Below are 21,713 nucleotides of genomic sequence, written 5' to 3'. Positions count from 1 at the left end.
ACATATATATTAAATAATTAAGGAAATAAAATATTGTCCTATTAACAAGATATTATGTACATGGCTTGTAAAGATATATTTCCCTAAAACAAATATTTACATAATTAAAGATAGTAAAAACAAAAGATATGAAATCAAAGTTTGATTCTTTATATTATTTTCAATAGTAATTAATGGGTTAATCATTAATCATGATCATCAAATCATGGGATGTTGGTTCTTATTTTAGGTATGTTTGTAGCTGTTTGCCCATTTTTGTTTTTACTTCATTTCTCAACACTTTATAACCTTGTATAAATAGGGCGTTTCCTTGCTCGTAATTTTCCAAGCATAAAAAACCACAAATTAAAATATACAACTAGAAATGGCTGCTCTTACGCGCTCTATGTTCTTCGTGGTAATTCTTGCATTATGCTTTGCTTCAGTTGCATTTGGTGATGCTGGAACTGCCTCATTTTACACAAATTACAAACGTAAGCATACCACTCTTAATGAAATGCATATAAATGATTCAAATTTGTTTGAATTCCTGGATTAGTAATTACCACTATTATTATATATCTCTCTGTAACGTTTTCTACTTAAACAGACATCAAAAACGACACGTCTCATTTTCTGATGCAAAATTTCCAGCCAAAAACTTTTTTCCAAAAAAAATATCCTTTATGTAGTTTTGTTTTCATTTTCTTCCCCTTTTTAATAAATTGTATATCTTTGGAAACATAATCATTGATTTACATATTATGGCATTAATATCATGTAATAATAATTTATCACTCCGTAACTTTTTTGATAATATTTTAGTCAAATCAACTAACATGAAAAATATTTCTCTAGGGATCGAGCTTGTTTCCATTTTAGAATACATTTTTTGTATTATGTTGTGTGGTTTCTTGTGAAAAGGAATGAGAATTTTATAGTCCATCACCTTGCTAGATTAGTGTCTTTTGATGTTGAGCAGGTTTGGGTTAGTTTCTGTCCTTCAGAGGTTGTGCCCTATGTTTTAATGGACATGTTGTCCTTAATTTAATATAAGCACTAATCTCCCCAAACACCCCCCCTCCACCACCACCAAAAAAAAAACTAACACGAAAGGTATACTTCGTATATGTATTCAACATTTTGGTTAAATTAGTATTTTAAGCATATTAAATTAATATGTTCAAGATTTATTAATTATAGATTAGTAGTTGAGGAATTTTTTTTACTTTAGACCCTGTTCTGTTCACCTTATTTTCAATTGATTCAAGAAAAATAAGTTAAGTTAAGTTCAGATAAGATAAGTTCAGGAAAAATATAGTTGGCCTAATACAATTTATAACTAAAAATAAATTTTAATAAGTTCAGTTAAGTTCAGATAAGATGAGATAAATTCAGAAAAAATAACTGAAAATAAGGTAAATAGAACGCACTCTTAGTTTGGAAAAAAATATTTCACTTAAATACTTTCTGAAAAAGCAAATCAAATAATAAATTTAGAATATTCATACATACACATGACCTAATTTAAAAATTGTATATTTAGAATGTATTTCAGATAAATTTCTTTCTTTAATGTTTTTGGTGTATTGTTAATATTTTTCGTCTTTCCTTGGTTAATTACATACCCTGGGTGGGATTAATGTATGTGAGCAGCATCAGCATGCTATGGAAGCCAAGAAGAAGGGAATATAATAGCAGCTGCAAATCCAACTCTGTACAACAACAAGGCTGCTTGTGGTAGAAGATATCGAGTTACTTGCACCGGTGCCAGTTGTCGCCCCGGTAACGTTGTTGTCAAAATTGTAGATCTATGCCCTGAATGTGCACCTGGTAGATTGGATCTATCCAAGGAAGCCTTCTCTGCCATTGCTGATCCTGTTGCTGGTATCATTAACATTGACTACGTTCAGTAAGACTCTATTCTCCTCACCTTATTCTTAGTACTTGTTATTTCTTCTTTTTTGAATCAGACCAGATTAGATTAGAAAATTCAACTCGATCATATCAAACGAGAAGGAGCAAAAATCACTCATATAAAAGCATTAGACTAGACCATACCATAACAGAAATAATCAGGTCGTACCACACTAGAAATAATCAAATCTAACAAAAATGCTCCAATGTTTACACCAATTTAATGGGCCGGGTTGAGAAGAAACTTCATGGGTTGTGTTGGGCCTGCTGTACTAGAAATTTTAGCAGGTTGGATTGGGCTGTACTAACATTCTTAGCGAGCTCGCTGACCTTTTAACGACCCATTAAAATTCAACTTTTTAAAGTGCGCGCCCTACCCATTTGCAAAAATAAAGGGTTGCATCCACTTTAAAACTTGTTGGACTTGGTCTTTTGATAGGCCACCAGCCTATTGCACAAGTTTAATTAAGACTTTAGAGTTTAGACCACCTAAGCAATACTTCCTCCGTATTTTTAAATAGTTACATACGGAGTACTATATACTCCTTCCGTCCCGAAATACTTGAAACCGTTTGACCGGCACGGAGTTTAATTCATTATAATTGACTTCTTATTTAATTGAAAGGTAGTTAGTAGTGGGGTATTTTTTTAATATAGATAGTGGGATGTGGTGGGGGTCATGAATTTTTTAATGTTTATTTGGGGTAGTAGGGTTGTTGGTGGACCCTTAGGTAAGGTGAGAAAATAATAAAATATTATGTAAAGTTTCCATTTTTAGAAGCGTTTCAAGTAATCCGGGACGGCCCGATAAGGAAAGCGTTTCAAGTATTCCGGGACGGAGAGAGTATATAATTTCTGACCGTATTTTACAGTAGTTATATTATTTATGAGTAACTTTTCATTACAATATTTGTTATAGTTAGTAACTTTTTCATTACAATATTACACTCAAGGTTCCACGTGGTCTCCGCACATACTCACATCATTTGTTGCTCACTTGTTCACAATGAGTTATTCACTCACTATGAAATATTACTAGCGTTGCCTAATTCTCTAATCACCCTACGAACCGCGAACCAAATAAATAAATTATAACATAAAAATGGTACAATTTTGGTCTCATTTGCTAAAATTTGATAGCGAATTGCGTACCGTACGAGTCTCATACTAGCGAATCAAATAACAGTGAATATTACAATAAATATTAACCCATCCATCATTTATATTATTATTATAAAAAAATCAACTCACCTTCCCTAATTTTTATATTGGTAAACGTGTAACTCCTGAAAAATAGGGATGAAATACATACCTCTCACAATTCGTTTAAAATAATCGATGAGGTCTTAAACAACCGTTTGACTTCCATTTCATTGTTTGGTTTAGATCGATCTAATTGGCTTTATTTGATCTACTTTGACCAAGTTTGAATTTTTTTTTTAGTTGCGAATAGAATTTTTTTAATTTCTCGAGGAATATGATTAAACTTATACTAATGAAATGTTTGTTTGATTAAATCTTTGGTAGGGTTTGAAGCACGTAGAGAAGGTCCGAAGCTAGAAGACCGTCATCAAGTTTTTTTTTTCCCCTTAGCTTACCAATGCTGGTTTTATGCTTGATTAGCTTTCATGTGCTTTGTATTTGTAAGGTCGGGAAAAATGAAATAAAAAACAAGAATTGAATCAATGCAAGTGATAGCTCCGATGCCAATCGCTACAAAAAGCTAAGGCTAATTTCTCATTTTAAACTTATGATTTATTGCATGCATATCCTCAATTTTAACCACTTGGCTAACACCTCAATAAGCCATTTCAAATATAAATATATACGTGGACCCTTCATCTATTTTTTTGTTCATCCAAAAAAACATCGAAATGGTTTCTCTTTAATTTGCCTCAGTTGCGTACTATATTGCTGGAAGTGCCACATATTTATCATATGTTACTTGAGCTTATGCCACAACTTGTGTCACTTTTACCCATTAGTATGTTATGTTGAGAACCATCATCATGTTATGGGTATCATTTAATCCCTAGTTCCAATAAGCCTTTTCCGCCACCGCCTGCTGAAATTAACACCGGGTAAAATTACCATCAGCCACACGGCGTAAGTGAACACTTATGGTTTTACACCGGCTGACTTAGTGTCCACTATACTTACATTGGTCTAAGGCATCGGCCACGCGTTGTAAGTGAACACTTACGGGCTTACGTCGGTAGAACAAGTCTCCAATATACCATTGGTCTAAGGCGAATTCGAAAATAAGAAAAGGGTGTCTGGGCTACCTTTAAAAAAAATGATATGGTCCGACTATACATGAAACAAATAGACTTTACTAAATGGTATAAATTGGGCCCATTCAGACCAAGTCACGTGGAATTGACACAGACAGGGTCGTCTCAAACATAATAGAGATCATGTGCTAACTTTTAGAATGAGGCCCCAAAAGTTAAAGTTCAAAGGGAAAAAAAGAAAAATAAGAAGAAGTTGAAGAAATAAAAACAAAGCGCACCACTTAGCTTGTTTCAAACCTGAGTTCCATGTCTTGTAAATCTTGTAAATGTAATGCTACACCACTACGGCAAGCAACGTTAACTTACAATTTTATTGCACAATTTAATATCTAATCTAAATATGGGTGGCCCTTTAACTCATTTACTTTCGTGGACCCTGTACTATAGCCAAACTTGCACGGGTGTGAGGGGTCGGAAAAGACGGGTTTATGATCTTTTCATACTTCTTCCCTCGCGGATGTTTGTCAACCATTATTAAGTAAAATCGGAATAACTGTGGGCAATTTGCCTCATTTTACTAGTTTATGGAGTCGCCATTCAGTTTTACAAAACTGACAAACTCCGGTTATTATGATACATGCGTACAAGCTTGTGAGGCCCAGGCACACATATTTGACCACAAAGGGCTTAGGTTCCCTTATGATCCCTGGTGTTAGGTTCCCATTATCGCTCAACATACATCCAGCGGAGTAGAGAATGAGGGTTCGTGGGACATTTACTAATACGGGGAGTGCAACGTATTAACCCATGCGGCGGTCCTTACTATATCACTAGTGGAATAAATACCTGTTGAGGGGGGCTTTTTCGGCTTATTGAGGCGAACATGGCCCTCTTCGACAGACGGGGCTTCAACAGCTCACTGAGATGTTGTGGCGGGCTTTGTTCGCCTCAAGAGGTCATCTGTTGAGGCGGCCTTTCAAAAGCGTGCCTGAACAGCCCAAAACCATAGTAAAAAAAAAGACATGTTGAGGCTCAGTTTACCATAAGCCTGCCTCAACAGACTCCTCTGTTGAGGCTCATTTCTGAAAAGGCCCCCACAACAGACCTGTATTTTTGGCGCCGTACCTGTACATTGGCGCCATAAATTCATATGTTGTTGAGGCGTACAGTTCTTGCCCGCTTCAACAACAATTTTTTTTTTTTCCAAATTTCATTAGAATATAAAATAGGTGGCGATAAACAAATATATATATATATATATATATATATATATATATATATATATATATATATATATATATATATATATATATATATATATATATATATATATATATATATACTCCATAGAGTATTGAAACCTGTACACCAATCAACACCAGAATAGCAAAGGTATGAATCTTTTTTTTGGTAAATAAATCATTAAATTACCTTCGATTATATTATCCCAACAGAGCCAAGCGTATAGTACGTTTACAATTTTTAAACACCTAGCTAGTCTAACAAATTACAAGCTATTATTAACAAATAAAAACAAAAGGCTAGAGTGCTAGTCTAACAAATTTCTATAATCCGGCCACTTAGCTCCCTTTAGATCATGCATTACAAACCTTAATTAAGGCCGTGTGGACTTTCTTCCAATCGACTCCCTGCAAGATGAAAGGAAAGTATATATGAGTACAAAAGTTTAGACTCACGATATTATCTTTACATTCCACTGTTTCACAAGCATTAAAAGATATAGTTGCAGACTATAGAGATAATTAAGTTGTTCAAAACCATGCAGCTAAACATGTACTTCTCAGAAGTTGTATTCACTGGAATTGCTCTATGAGCATTCAAGTGTCCACGAAAGCTGATGCCTGTCAAACCATGATTAGTTGGTGGAACAGCTCTAATTTAGACAGATCTAATGCATATTAATCATGTAATAAGAATCCAATGACTCTTTAGGTTCTTTAGTTCAAAGTTGAGAGCGAAAATGTCATTTTAGCTCTAAATATGACCTATAACGACCCAATAAGTCTTAAATGTGCATAAATACATTCGAATGAGTTATAGAAAGTTAAAACTATGAATATTAGTCATGTAATAAGAATCAAATGAGTCCTTAAGTTCTTTAGTTCAAAGTTGGGAGCGGAAATGTCATTTTAGCCTAAATATGACCTATAACAATCCTATGAGCCTTAAATGTGCATACGTAGATTGGAATGAGTTTTAGAAAGTTAATAATATACATATTAATCATGTAATAAGAATCAAATGGGTCCTTAGGTTCTTTAGTTCAAAGTTGGGAGCGGAAATGTCATTTTAGCTATAAATATGACCTATAACGACCCAATGAGCCTTAAATATACATATGTAGATTGGAATGAGTTTCGAAAGTTAAAAATATGCATATTAATCATGTAACAAGAATCAAATGATTCCTTAGGTTCTTTAGTTCAAAGTTGGGAGCGGAAATGTCATTTTAGCCCTAAATATGACCTATTACGACCCAATGTGCCTTAAATGGGCATAAATAGATTCGACTGAGTTTTAGAAAGTTAAAACTATGCATATTAGTCATGCAACAAGAATCAAATGAGTCCTTAGGTTCTTTAGTTCAAAGTTGGGAGCGAAAATGTCATTTTAGCCTAAATATGACCTATAATGATCCTATGAGCCTTAAATGTGCATACGTAGATTGGAATGAGTTTTAGAAAGTTAAAAATATGCATATTAATCATGTAATAAGAATAAAATGAGTCCTTAGGTTCTTTAGTTCAAAGTTGGGAGCGGAAATGTCATTTTAGCTCTAAATATGACCTATAACGACCCAATGAGCCTTAAATTTGCATATGTAGATTGGAATAAGTTGTAGAAAGTTAAAAATATGCATATTAATAAGAATCAAATGAGTCCTTAGGTTCTTTAGTTCAAAGTTGGGAGCGGAAATGTCATTTTAGCCCTAAATATGACCTATTGCGACCCAATGGCCCTTAAATTTGCATAAATAGATTCGACTGATTTTTAGAAAGTTAAAACTATGCATATTAGTCATGTAATAAGAATCAAATGAGTCCTTAGGTTCTTTAGTTCAAAGTTGGGAGCGAAAATGTCATTTTAGCCTAAATATGACCTATAACGATCCTATGAGCTTAAATGTGCATACGTAGATTGGAATGAGTTTTAGAAAGTTAAAAATATGCATATTAATCATGTAATAAGAATCAAATGAGCCTTAGGTTTTTTAGTTCAAAGTTGGGAGCGAAAATGCCATTTTAGCTCTAAATATGACCTATAACGACCCAATGAGCCTTAAATGAGATTTGTCACCTAAAGTTACTAACTGAGATTTGTAGCCTAAATCTACTATTCCTTGTAACCGTTCAGTTTAAGCCAATCAATCGAATTCCCCTTCCCCTATTTGTTCTGTTCTTGGTCTCGTTGTTTAACCTTGTATTTGGGTGTTGCTATTGTGTTTCTTGTGTCTGCAGGAGAGAGTAAAGCTAGGGATTTACACATTCTCAATCCAGAACAAGGGGAGTTTCTTTCAGATAAAATGGCTTAGAAAAAACATTTTCATCAATCTCTTCACTACTCTCAGTTCTTCACCTATCCTATATATTGATTTCAGGGTTCAGACATTTAGAATTTTCTGAACACAACTTGTATTAAATGGCCTTTGCATGTCAGACTGAAAAACCGACCTGTAGCATAATATTCATACACATCAATAGATTTATGATAATGTCAATTATTCACAGCAGCATATTAGTATTCACAGCAACAGCAAGACCAGCAGATTAGTATTCCACTAGTGGAAAAAACCCCGGTTGAGGGGGGCATTTCGGGCTTGTTGAGGCGAACATGGCCCGCTTCGACAGAGGGGGCTTCAACAGGTCAGAGATCTGTTGAGGCGGGCTTGGCCTGCCTCAAAAAGATGTCTGTTGAGGCGGGCATTTGAAAGCCCCCCTCAACAGACAAGCCTATTGAGGCGAGCATTCAAAAGCCCCCCTCAACAGGCAAGCCTGTTGAGGCGCACATTTATAAAGCCCCCCTCAACAGACAAGCCTTTTGAGGCGAACATTAAATTGCCCCCCTCAACAGGCAAGCCTGTTGAGGCAAACATTGTGTTGTCCGCCCCAACTAGCAGTCTTTATCAACAGCACGTAAGCTGGGCTACCACCACTAATATTCTGCTTTAATTTTCTTTGTTAGGTAATAGAAGAACTATAATACTCATAAAATAGACAATTGTAAACAATAAATACTTCATTCACATTAATATTGAAATAATATTGTTTAATGTAATTTTACAATATAAATTCACACAAAAATAATTTTTGAATCTACAAAATTAGTTGCTACAAAAGGGAGTGACAACACTTCAGCAGCAACATTTTGTGTCTAATACTATCAGACTCTTGGGAGGAAATATTGTATGCGGGAATGCCTTGTTGCGACCAAAAGCAGAAGGCAGAATTCCTCCCTGTTAAGGCAACAAAAACAGGACATTGAATCATATGAAAAATTAATCTAACAACATTCTATTTAGACATTTATCATCTAGTTTTATTGAATCATATGCAAAATTGACATCTGCAGAACAAATCACAAGCTAAACATCAAAGTCAGAAATCTCAGAATGGTATAACAGTTCAGGTTCATTCATATGCTAAGTTGCCAACCAGGGTTTACAATTTCCAAAATGATTAAACACTTAAAGCAAGCAAAGTTTAAGTTTATTATAATCAGTAATCATTTCTAGAGTATTGATACGCCGGCTAAAGCAAGCTAAGAATCTTTTAGTGCACCAAGAGTAATCATAATTATTACTCATAACACCCCTAACATGATAAAGTTTTGAGTCTTGCTTCCTGATTCTGAATGATTGGTGATTTTACCTTAACCATTTTGAAGTCAGTCTAGGAACCATTTTGAAGAATCTTACAATCTCTTAAGTATTATTTTTCTAATGACTAATAGACACATACTTAGCATAGGTTGAAGTCATTACAAGTAAACCCATCATTACGCGTTCATAATTAGTTAAGTTCGTGCTTTCTACTTTTCTCAAGTTTTCCTGCACTGTCTGCAGTACTGCCTAATCCTATGATTGAAAACTAATTATCATGCATAAAGTAGTCTAAGGAAGAGAATTCAAAGCTCATGTTTCCTATTTTTTACGGGAAAAGCACTACCTAAGGCTTTGACGATTAAAAGAATTTTCAGGTACATACATTAGCCGTCACTTAAACAAAAGAAAAAGATTCTTCAATCTTCATTATGCAGGCACTTAGGTCATGAATCATAAACATAAAAAACCATTACATAATACATATAACATAAAGTAAATTTTGAACATTTATATGCCTTGTGTTGTCTTATTCAGACTCGAGCACTGATGTGATATACGGGTACATGTCCAATTACCCGACCCAAAACCAGATATAGGTCTTGTGCAATATCATGATACAAAACTTAAAACAGAAGTACTGTTAAACTACGCAATTAATTAATTAACAACATAAGACTCCATAGAAATGAAGATGTTTGCAAGGTGTAGAGTAGGTGAATAGTAAATACATACAATAATCTTTGCAATCACACGAGGCTGCCTGAGTGGTCTTAGCAAGAAAGCTAAAAATCCATAGGAGTTCCAGCTGTTAAAGATCCAACAATTAAAAAGACCATCAGTTTCAGAAACTAATCACCAAAAGAAAAAGATAGCAAGATGTTGATACAAATATCTGATCCAACAATATTGTTTATCAGAGTTGGTTATGTTTGATCTGTCAAGCTACCAAGGAATACAGACAAGAGAAAAAGAAAAGAATATGTCTAAAGGTTTACCTTCAAGGGAGGAGACTTGGTGACCTCTACAGTCGGAGGCTCGGAGTCAATTTGGTCAGGGTTCTCTATTCCCAAGCTTGGAATTACAAATCCATCAGTATCTGGAAGCAGCATGAGAATGAATTAAAGAATACAATGAAAAACTGACTAAAAAATAAGAGCGTTCAGGTTCAGAAATCAACAGCAATTCCTACCAACTAAAAACATGTTTTGCTAATCATGGAAGAGCAATATCTACTCCTGCATGAGTGGAAATTACGGAGTAATGAACAAAAACTATCGCCTATCGGACCATCTTTTGTAAGAGTTTATCTTTATATTTTATACGAAAATGATAAAGAATTTATATTCTCCTTTACACTTTTATTTAAAGCAAATGCTAATCTGCAATGTTTACAGATCAATTGAAGAAAGTGACATACGAACCTAGTACTCCGTAGTGCACAATGTAAAATGTTAATGTGCTATGTTTACCTACGGGATGAATTGAAGAAAATGTTTGAATTAGCGAAATCCTCCATTAGTGGCTTGATTTATTTTGGCTTATAAGACCAAATATTTCTCAAAAATGGTCCCTCTAACATGAACAAGATCAAAGAACACCCCCTATTTTATACAGAGTGGTGCCAGTAGACAAATTAACTTCTAGTCATACATTGTTTTGTAACCAAATAATAACCACGTCCTTGTTCAAATTAAGTTCTTCCTATCACTACATATCAGAAATTATATGCTAACTAAAACTAGATTCGGAACCTCGTGAAGCCGATGATGAGGGATGAGGTTGACCGGTTCAGGCCAGCTTGAATTGAAATATTTAGCACCATGATATATCAGTTGATGTTACCTTGTACTATAAGTTGGCCGGGCAAGTGTAGGGGACCAAGAAGTAAAAGGTCCCCATTCTATTAAGGACACTGTACCAATGGTGGACTTTGGTTATTTGGAGTATCATGATTCATGAAGCATACACACCCTGATTTCATTCATCTCGATAAATACACCTTAAGATACGAGGTCGTACTGTCTTCTTCCCTATCTTCCGAACGAATTAATCATGCATCCAAAGTCATCAACGAATTCAGATTACAAACCACCACCACCGCAACGAATTTGAGACAAAAAACCTAAAATAAAAAACATAAATTCACCACAATTGTAAATCATTAATTGGAACTGATGAGAGTAATTCCAAGAAGAAGAAGAAGAAGATCTATTTACCATCGCAAGATCAGAGCCACCAGCAAGCCATCACCTTGCTTGCGTCGCCTCATCCGACCACCCACGACCTATCGAAACCCGAGCCGCACCTCCACCACCGCCACCTCCCGTTAGAAAATAAAAAATCGTTAAAATCAACAAAAATAATCAAAAACCTAAATTATAAATCAAAAAAGTTAATAAAAAATAGGATTTTTTGGTATTTACTACCTTAAAAATACACCACTTTTGTATTTACTACCTTATGAAAATTTTATTTTAAATTACTACCTTAAAGTTCCATTTTTTTTTGTATTCACTACCATTTTACAGTTTTCTCATTTTAAAATTGAGATATCTCTTTCGTTTCTTAATCATTTTAAGTGATTCAAAGCTCATTCTTCTCATTTATATGTAAGTATTCCATAGGGATCTTACCTTTTAACATTTCGTAAAAGTTTAAACAAATTAAATATTATTTTTAAAAGTTTAAAATAATTATGAATTATCAAACGAATTTTTTTGAAATGACGTTCTCAATGAAATCCCTATAGAAAAAGGAAAATAATGAACTTCGAATCACTTTAAACGATTAAGAAACGAAAGAGATAACTTAATTTTAAAATGAGAAAACTATAAAGTGGTAGTAAATAAAAAAAATCTGGAAGTTTAAGGTAGTAATTTAAAATAAAAATTTCATAAGGTAGTAAATACAAAAGTGGTGTATTTTAAAGGTAGTAAATACCAAAATTTCCTAAAAAATAATATGAAAAATAAAAAACCTAAAAGAATTGAAGAATGCAGGAGAGATGGAGAGAGATGAAAGAGTTACCTCATTTGGAGAACGACGCCGTCTTCCTCGAGACTACGAAGTAGATGACGGTTGAATCGATATACCCTAGCTTGAGGAGGGAGACAAATCGACGAGTTTGAAGAGTCGAGGGAGAGAGGTCGCAGAGATACCCTAGCTTTGTAACTCTTCCATGGAAGGCGGAGGAAAAGCTTCCATGGAAGCCAACGACTGTGAGGAGAGCGAGAGGGAGCCCGATTTGTTGATGAAATAGCGGGTTTGAGGAGTTTTTAACCAGGAGAGAGGAGAGGAGAGAGGAGAGGGGAGATAAGGGAGAGAAATGAAACAGATGAAATGAGGAGGTGAGAGAATTAAAACCAGTAGATCTTATCTGTTTGGTGGTGAGGAGGTTTTAATTGTTTAAATGTTTTGAAGACCTGTTGAAGCGAACAAACATAAGCCCGCCCCTTTAGACTAGTGTCTATTGAGGCGGGTAATCAAAAGCCCCCTTCAACAGTATCTATAGAAGCGAACACCACAAAAGCCCGCCCCAACCTATTAGTAAAACATTTGACCCGCGTTGACTGAGTGGTTATTGAGGCTCTCTTATGTATGCCCCCCTCAACAAGGGGGCTACAGCAGGCATTTTTTCCACTAGTGAAAGCAATAAATTAGCAACAGATCAGTAGATCACAGCAGCAGCAGCAGCAAGACCAGCATATTAGTATTCAGTAGCAAGACCAGCAGATCAGTATTCACAGCAGCAGCAAGACCAACAGATTAGTATTCAAAGCAATAAATTAGCAAATCCAGCAAACTTGTAATTATGGAAAAATTAAAGAACTATACCAACTCCATGAAGATATAAACGCTTCCATCTGTGTGTCTAAACAACCTAAGTAAATATATACTTGGTTGTAAAAAACTTAGCCCATTGCTCACGAACGACATCTATTTCCTCATCGGTATAAGGCGCATTTCTTGGAGTGTAAGCCTGAAATAAGTAACATGATAAGTAATGCTACTTGTAAATTAAGAATTCTACTACGTACAAGTACTAGTATTAGTAGTTCAACTAACATATGGTAAAAGAACGAACATTATCTAACCGGTCATCAGAGTTATGGTGTAACGTGAATATTTCATGCATGAACTTCATAATGTAATACCCACACTCGCGGGCGCCGACTTGTTGAGCACACTGATTTGGAAACAAATCATAAATTATATATCCAAGTAGTTACCCAAAAAAAAGTAAAGCTAATTAATAAGCATGATATACCTTTACAAGGAAGCCTTTCAACCCCTGCGTAGTCGATCTATTCGGACAAATCCCATCATTAAACTTGTACACTTGGTATGCCATGGAAGTTGAGTAAAATTTCATAAATCTGATTCGGCACGAAAAGAAATAACTTAAAAAGAAATGAAAGTTACTTACAAACACAAGATTCCCCATGCATTATTTTCTCGGTTGGAACCAACCGCAGAGTCGAAAATATATGCACAACCTCTACGTAGGTCTAACATGTACAAAATCAAATGATTTCTACATTATATATAAATTTTATTGCAACCTTACGCATGAAAATAACAATAACATAGATATTTACCAAAATATCGATCAATCTCTAACACTTACTCTTGATGGTATGGGATCATAAACCACTTGGTAATGTTAGGATCACCCTTCTTCACCTTTTCAATTTCAGCATCGAAAACTACTTTCAAATACATTGATACAGCATGAGGATTGGCCTTGATTCTAGAGCTTGACATTGCCTCGGGACAAACATACCCAATCTGAGAGTTGTCAAATGCAAAGGTGTGCTTGTGGAGTAAACACCTACAAAGTAAATGTGTAATGCAAAAATTTCAAAAACTATTATAGTTGACAAAACCAAAAACAAAAATATCGATGGAAAAGTTTACATCATATAGACTTGGATCACTGAAATGTTGAGGCATGCCCCTCTAAGGAACTCTTCAACATCAACCTCATGTACATAAGTTTGTCGATCTTCGTCATAATGCCAAACCGAGACGGGCAATGGGATTGAAGTATTTTTATATACATCACCTGGCCCCAAAGTGATGATAAACTTCAAATAATTGAATGACGGGCCAAGACCTTGAATTGTGTCGTCGGCCAAATTTTGCTTCTTACTTTTGGCCGCCGATTCTTCAGTTTTATGATCACAACTACCTACCATCTCTTGAGGGGTCTTAGTGTTCTTAGACTTCCAATTCGACTCCAACTTATTTGAGCATGACTTTTCCTATAAAAATAATGTTAAGCTAGCATGAAAATTTCAGTGTTGATTTCAGTGTTGAAGCACAGGGGGAGTGGGAAGCATATGGTTTACCTTGGCCGTTAATTTCAGTATTGTCTTCTCCTTGAAAACTAATTCTGTTGCCTTCTCTTTGACAACTAATTATTTTTTCTTCTCTTTAGAGCTACCAACCACCTCTTCATAAATCTGAGTCTTGGACTTTTTTGTTGGGCGTGGAGTAGAGTCATATATATAACATATTAAAAGAACAAGAGTCTGAGCATGTAAAAAGTAGCAACTGCTAAGCTAGCATGAAAATATACATTAAGACCAATAATAAAACTTTTATACCTCGTCTTCTTCGAAAATCACCAAGTGAATTGGCCATTGCACAAAACTAGCAAGAGCCCTGCCTAAGTTATTGAATCCATCTCCAGTAGGTACCGGAAGAATGTCATCATTATGTCCATCGTAAATACAATCAACTTGGACCTTATAGTGACTAGGCTTCATCGATCGAAAGGGTTAATGCAACGAATCATCCAATGGGTACGCTATACCATCTGCCACCAACACTTTGTTACCCAAAACTTTATCCTCAAGGGCAAGACGACATGGAGTCATGCCCTGCACAAATAAATTTACAAACATGAAAAGTTAATTAAGGAAAATACACCTGGTAGAACTTATAGCAACAAAAAAATAAGGCAAATATGGAAAGTTCATTAACATCCAAATGATGTTCACTTTACAAGACAAGGAAAGGCACATACTCTGTATTACATATTTGTAAAAGCGAATTCAGAAATTGTACTTAGTAACATCCCTAATGTAACTTCAAACATCAACTTGCCAACCATCATAGGAGATATATAAAGAAAAAGATCAGGTCCAACCTATCAACTTTATTATAAATTTTACACTTGTATATGTTTAGTTTAATTTAGTTAGATTATACTGTTTTTAAGATGTATATATAGTTGTTTAGAGATCTTTAGTGTAATATCTCGTATTTTTATAATAATTATAAATATTTTTTTATTATATTTATAAAGTATTTTATGATTTTTAGAATTTATTTCGCATTTAAATAGTATTTAAATGCATTTTAGTTAATTAGAATATTGATTATTTTAATTAATTATGAAACGAACTTAATTTTCGAGTCGGGAAATTTAATGGGTCGCAAGTAATTTTAAAGGTTTGGATTTTTAAATAAAAGTCCAACTCGTTTTATTAAACGAGCCCAACCAAAAGAATTTAAATCTAAACTCTAAATCTAGCCCAATCATTTAATTGCTAAGCCCAACATCAAATTCCTAAGCCTAGCCCACTAGGGATTTTGGAGCCTATAAATAGGACTCTCCTCATTAAATGATCCCCTTATTTTTCATTAAAGCCTTCATCCCTTTCTTGCCCCACACTCCTCTTTCCTTCTCTCCCTTGTGCCCGGCTTTCCTTCACCCCCACAGCACGAGCACTCGTCGTGCCTTGCTCGTGCTGCCGTGCCGTGCCTCTCGCACACCGTCGCCCTATGTCCCTCTTGCTCCCTCGCGCAGCGCACTCCCCTTCCCCTTGCGGTGCTGCTGTGCTATTGTTGTTGTTGCTGTGTGCGCTACCTCTCGCCCAGCCACACGCACACTCGTCCCTCTTGCTCGCCCAGTCGCACACCCCTCTCGTCCCTCTTGCTCGCACTCCCCTCGTGCCGCGCTGCTGTTGCGCGCACTGCTGCTGCTGCTGCTGCTTCTTTCCTTCATCCGCGCGCACACACACGAGTGGTGTGTGTGTGTGTGTTTTTTTGTTCGTTCGTTCAATTTTTCGCCCAATCACATTCAATTCGTGGTTGTTCCGTGCTATAGGCCGGATTGGTATAATTCTCTTCTTCCTTACCGATTCTATTTCAATTCCGTATTTTAAATTATATTATTTATTATTGTTTTGAATAATTAAAATGCTGGGAATCGATTGTGAACACCGTATTGTGATGATTTATATGTTTTGATTCTTGAGACGTATTTTAATTATTAAAGTATGAATTTTCAGATTTGTTTATTTAATAAAGACTTGATTTTTATGGTGTTAAAGTGATTTTTATTGGAGAATTAAAGTTAGGGTTTTAACCTAGACCTAAAGGGTCAATTGATTAGCATAATTAGGTGATTAATTTAATTATGATAATCAATTATATTTTCAGATTTATAAAAAGGTTTAAAGTGTCAATTTTTATTGATTTTAAGGGTGGAAAACGTATGTTTTCGTACTAGGAATTAGTTTTGCAAATTGAGACGATTAATTTATTAAAGAACGATTAACTTCTAATTGTTATCAAGGTTTTAAGTTTCATAAAATTGCTGGAAATTTAATGAACATGGAAATAATTAAGGTTTCATTATTTTGATGATAGGAGGTGATTTCTAAGTGAGTGATCGTGTTTGCAAAGTGGCCCTTACGCTTAGGTATTCAATGTACGTACAAGTCTAGGGCGAGCACATTATTTGTCAAGGGACGTTACATGATTGTTTATGGATGTGAATTGTATTACGTGAACTTGGTGGATTTATATTCGATTTGGTGAACGATCATGTGAATTATTATTATTGGAATTATTGAATTGTTGATTGAACAAGCATGTTGGGACTATTGTGAGTATGGATTTCATTGTCAATCATGTTGTTCAATATTTATGCATGTATGGTTTGTTTCACATGCAAGGGATGGATTATTTATTGTTATGCTATTGTACGGGATGTCTAGCATACTTTTGAGCCAATTATTCGTACCTCGTTGTACTATTTATTTTACCACATGTGAAGGGTTAGCTCACGTAAGCCACCGCACATGTAGGGTTCAGTTGGGAATATTTTTATATGAAATGAATTAGGATTTGTCGTGCAAGGGCACAACCCTCACGTTAACAGGCATGATGTGGAGTCTCACCTTTTGTGAGAAGGAACTTGGTAGTAATTTCACTACGTCTTGATTTATTGATCACAAGTCCTAAAGGATTAAAATGAGATTGTTTTGGTTGTCGTTTATTAAATGTATGTATGTATGTATGTATGTATGTATGTATGTTTGTTGAGTCTCGAGTTCGCCTTTAATAAAATATTAATAAACGTAAAGCGCAACCAAAACAAGCTTCAAAACTCTTGGAACGTATATACCTTGAGTATGAACACTGGGGGGAGACTTGCCGGAAAGCTTGATCTCCTACTAATGATACAAGACGTTGTTTCATTTAATTTATGCGCTGGAATTCCGTCGGTATGGCCCGACACTCGGTATGGTCCGATATTCATTATATTATTTATTATGGTGTTTGGTGGGCTCCCAACACCCTTCCTTTATGGAATATTCTTTTGGCCCGTTCGAAGCTTATTCTAATTAAATTGTGAGTCAAGAGTCGAGTCTTGTATTCATGATTTGTCTGTTATTTATTAAATGACTTTTGCATGTGGATTAGTATTTTAGCGAGTGATGTATGTTTATAGTTTTATTTCACTCTAGCCTTGTAAGTACTCAGCTTTTTCTGACTACGTGCTTTATGTCTTTTGGTCATGGCTTTCGCCTTAATGACCCTATGATGATCCATCATTTGCACTTGCATTGTTGGGGAGTAGATTAATTTAGCAGGTTGGTAGAACAAAGTACGATGGAAGTCATGTAACTTGGGATGGTTGAGAGAGTTGCATTATTTTGTGCTTTGAAACTATTTTAATAATTTAATTATGTTTTGAATTGTTGGGTTTTAATACTTTGGTTTTTGGGCCGTTATGGTTCCAACTTGTAGGAGGCCTCAATAATTATTATTTATGTTGGTTTGAAAGTTAGTTAACATTAATTTCCGCTGCGTAATTCTGGTACTAGCCTTAGCCGTTATCACGGTGGCGGTAATACTTTAGTAATTCCTTTATTTTAAGTTGGAAAATGGTTTTATAAAAGTAAGGAATTATTAGGGTGTTACATTTAGGGTATATAGAAAGTAGTATAATTGCTTTATTTGTGTATTGATCATATGTTTGAATGGGATTATGATATAGGCGGTGGGAAGAAATGTTTGAATTCTGAACTATGGCATGCTTGTGTTGGACCTCTTGTGTGCCTACCGACTGCCAGCAACCGTGTCGTCTACTTCCCTCAGGGTCATAGTGAGCAGGTTTAACTGTAACCATGATATTCATTCATTTATTTGGGAATTAATGTTTAAGGTCATCAATTTGCAGCTTGTAACTTTGATTATTGGAATTTAGGTTGTTGCCACTACCATTAGAGATGTTGATGGGCAGATACCGAATTACCCCAGCTTGCCAGCACAGTTGATCTGCCAACTTCACAATGTCACAACGGCAAGCTCTCAGTATGAAATCAAGAGCTAGGCTGAGGTTTGTTTGTTTGGGGTTTCAGGCTGATATTGAGACAGACGAAGTCTATACCCAAATGAATTATTTTATTATACTTAATATGATTAGCTGTATAGCAAAACCACTAATATGTTTAAGGAAAATTTGGTAATATTAATCCAACCTTTGGCCGATTTTCTTTTATTAATCCCACATACGACATATTTTTTAATAATCCCACCTTTACTACCCGACGACTTTTATTGGGCTTAAGTGGCCAGTAATCGGTGAAAAAGTCAACGAGATGGTGATGAATTGATGATGATGACTGAATATATCGAGAGAGAGTACTGCCATGTAGAGAAATAATGTCGCTTACAACAGTTTTATGACATGTTGGGCCCAATAAAAGTTGTTGGGTAATAAATATGGGATTATTAAAAAATATGTCGTAGGTGGGCTTAATAAAAGAAAATCGGTCAAAGGTTGGATTAATATTACCAAATTTTCCTATGTTTAATGCATGTGTGCAGCAAGAGCAAAAGGACATTTATCTACCTGCAGATTTTGGGATCCCTAGCAGGCTTCCCACCAATTACTTCTGCAAAACACTGACAGCTAGTGACACAAGTACTCATGGAGGGTTTTCTGTACCTCGTCGTGCAGCTGAGAAAGTTTTTCCTCCACTGGTAGTGTCTGTGCTTCCTATTATGTTCTACTTAAATTTTCGTTTGTTTTTTCAATCCTTACAATATTTTCTTTTTGAAAAATCTTCTAGGATTATTCTCAGCAGCCACCTGCTCAAGAGCTGGTTGCTAGAGATCTGCATGATGTCGAGTGGAAATTTAGACATATTTTTCGAGGTATATGCTTCTTGCTTATATTTAATTAACTTTAAATTAGTGAGTTTGATATTATAAATAACATTTTAAATGGCAAATTGTCATGTAAAAAGATGTGACCAACCAAAGAAAGAGGACACTACCGGATTAGCAAGAGCTATTTATGAGGGTTCTAAATGTTAAAAACAGAATTGTAGAAGCAATCCACGTAACAACAATATACAGTTTGGTAACAAACTAACACATTAACTGATTCAACATTTTTTGTCAGAAAACTTGTTCAGGTTTTGCATATACAACCAGACACGGGAAATTTTCAGCAACGAATGTTCAAGCGACTCTTTCTGGATAGATTGTTAGCTTGTTTGACAACAAAAATACAACAAAGAAAGAGTATGCCCACAGCTGCAGGGGTAAACTTCCATATGTGATTGCCAGTTGCCAGAGGCCTAGAGCACGCAACAAGAGGGAGACTCCTTCACTAGGTTGATGTTTGAAGTTACACCCTATATATACTAACAATTAGAAAAACTAATCAATATGCAAATAGCCTGAAACCTACTCTAGGTATCATATTGTTGGAATTTGGAAAGAGCCTTCAAAGTCCATGCAATCTCAGACACTGAAACCTAAGTCCATTAATTAAAACCCTCTCCGACAAGTCGATGGTGATGATTAATATTCTTTTCTTTATAAATTTGTTTAAATATTTATAACTTAGGGGTTTTAAGTATAATTTTATTAGGTTTTGGTTGCTCATTGAAGCTCTAATCTCATATTTCTTCTGTTACAGTAAGTGATCTCCTTTTTAAGCTTGGTGAATGGTTATAATACAGTGAGAAATGATCTGTCTATATTCCTAATTTAGCTTTCATCCCAAAATTACTAAGAACTCAACTCCATAAATCATCACAAGGTCTCTAGTGTTTCATCCTTTCGTATTCCATAAGAACCTATCATACCCCGATCGAAAAATATCAAAAAAATAAATTCACACCGAACCTACAGGTATACACCCTAAGTTAACTCGGTTTCTGCTTCAATGTTTCACGACCACACCCATTAAATGAACTAGCAGTAACACATCAACAAGCATACCAAGAAAAATACAAATTAGATATTAGTGTATGCACTATAGAGAATATATACCTTCAGCTTGCGTGGTTGCTGCGATGAATTCAGACTAGCGATTTCGAGTGTACGGTTAACATCAGATTCATCCCTTACAAGAGCAAGATCAAGTGTAGGGGTAGATTCGGTAGAGATGGAGTTTAGTTGACCTGTTGCTTTCAATGTGCCTAGTTGCTTTTGGAGGGCCTCCGCCACCCTTTTCTCTAATTGATCTTCAAACTCCCTTCTCATTGAAGCTCTAATTGATTCGACTACCTCTGGTGATGGTACACTATGGCCACATCTACTACTTCGGTCTATTGGACCGAAAACAACTTTGTAACTGACATTGACACCACCTGTTGCCTTGACACGCCCACGGTGATCCTTTTTCCCCATAGCTTTGGTGAGGGCATCTTCTCCCTGTGTGAAAGAAATATTTCATTTTTACTCTTCTTCTATGTACTCCAACTATAAGAATTAGGAAAGTAAAAATTATATGTTATGCATGATGAAAAGGAGAAGCAAAGAAAAGGGTATAGAAGGTAAAATTTCATATGCACTTACAACCATCTTAGCAATATTTACGACTTCCTTATCATTCGGGTCAACTTCCCACTTTCCCTCTTTGTTGAGAACTTGATGAGCCAAGATCCACTCAATTGATCTAAACTTCTTAAACCTATCTGCCGCTGTGGTGAGTGATGAGGTCATCGAGAAGGAGCCACTTGAGAGGGTTAAAACTGCCTCTGGCGGTAGTCGCCCATCATTTATCCACTCTGCTCTCTTTCTAACATAACCCTTTTGGCCTGTGCGATGTGGGTGCTTGTTTTGTAATGCACTTTTAGTTACTTTTTCTCTTCGAACTTGTCAAAACATAAGCACATAAAGAATATGTCATAAACAATTAAAGATGGTGTAGACACCTACTCTTGTCCCCATTCCCGCAAGGGAAAGGTTCGATGATGAAAGCATAAAAACTCCACTTGACAACGCATCTCCTATAAAATAAACGAATCTCGATTCCCCATTTCATTTCACCCGAAACCAGCTATTTATGGAAACCTGCTAAAAATAGTAACTGCCGTAAAAAGTAGCTTCTAAAAGTGGCAAAATCATAAAAGATAGAAACCTGTCAGAATTAGGTGTTGCATTCCAACATAAATCCTAAATGAGATAGAAAACTGCGA

The 21,713-nt window shown here is 35.4% G+C and overlaps 1 protein-coding gene across 1 annotated transcript; it reads left to right on the top strand.

Moving 5' to 3' along the window:
• Window positions 1–332: 332 nt before the first annotated feature.
• LOC110776399 (EG45-like domain containing protein) lies at window positions 333–3,587 on the top strand. Its single transcript, XM_021980961.2, has 3 exons — window positions 333–473; window positions 1,636–1,891; window positions 3,424–3,587. Exons 1-3 carry the CDS (start codon window positions 365–367, stop codon window positions 3,428–3,430), a joined length of 372 nt encoding a protein of 123 aa, XP_021836653.2. The 5' UTR covers window positions 333–364; the 3' UTR covers window positions 3,431–3,587.
• The last annotated feature ends 18,126 nt before the right edge of the window (window positions 3,588–21,713 follow it).

The sequence above is a fragment of the Spinacia oleracea genome, chromosome 2 (assembly GCF_020520425.1).
Source record: "Spinacia oleracea cultivar Varoflay chromosome 2, BTI_SOV_V1, whole genome shotgun sequence".
NCBI classification, from domain to species: Eukaryota; Viridiplantae; Streptophyta; class Magnoliopsida; order Caryophyllales; family Amaranthaceae; genus Spinacia; species Spinacia oleracea.
This window is presented reverse-complemented; position numbering and strand designations above follow the sequence as displayed.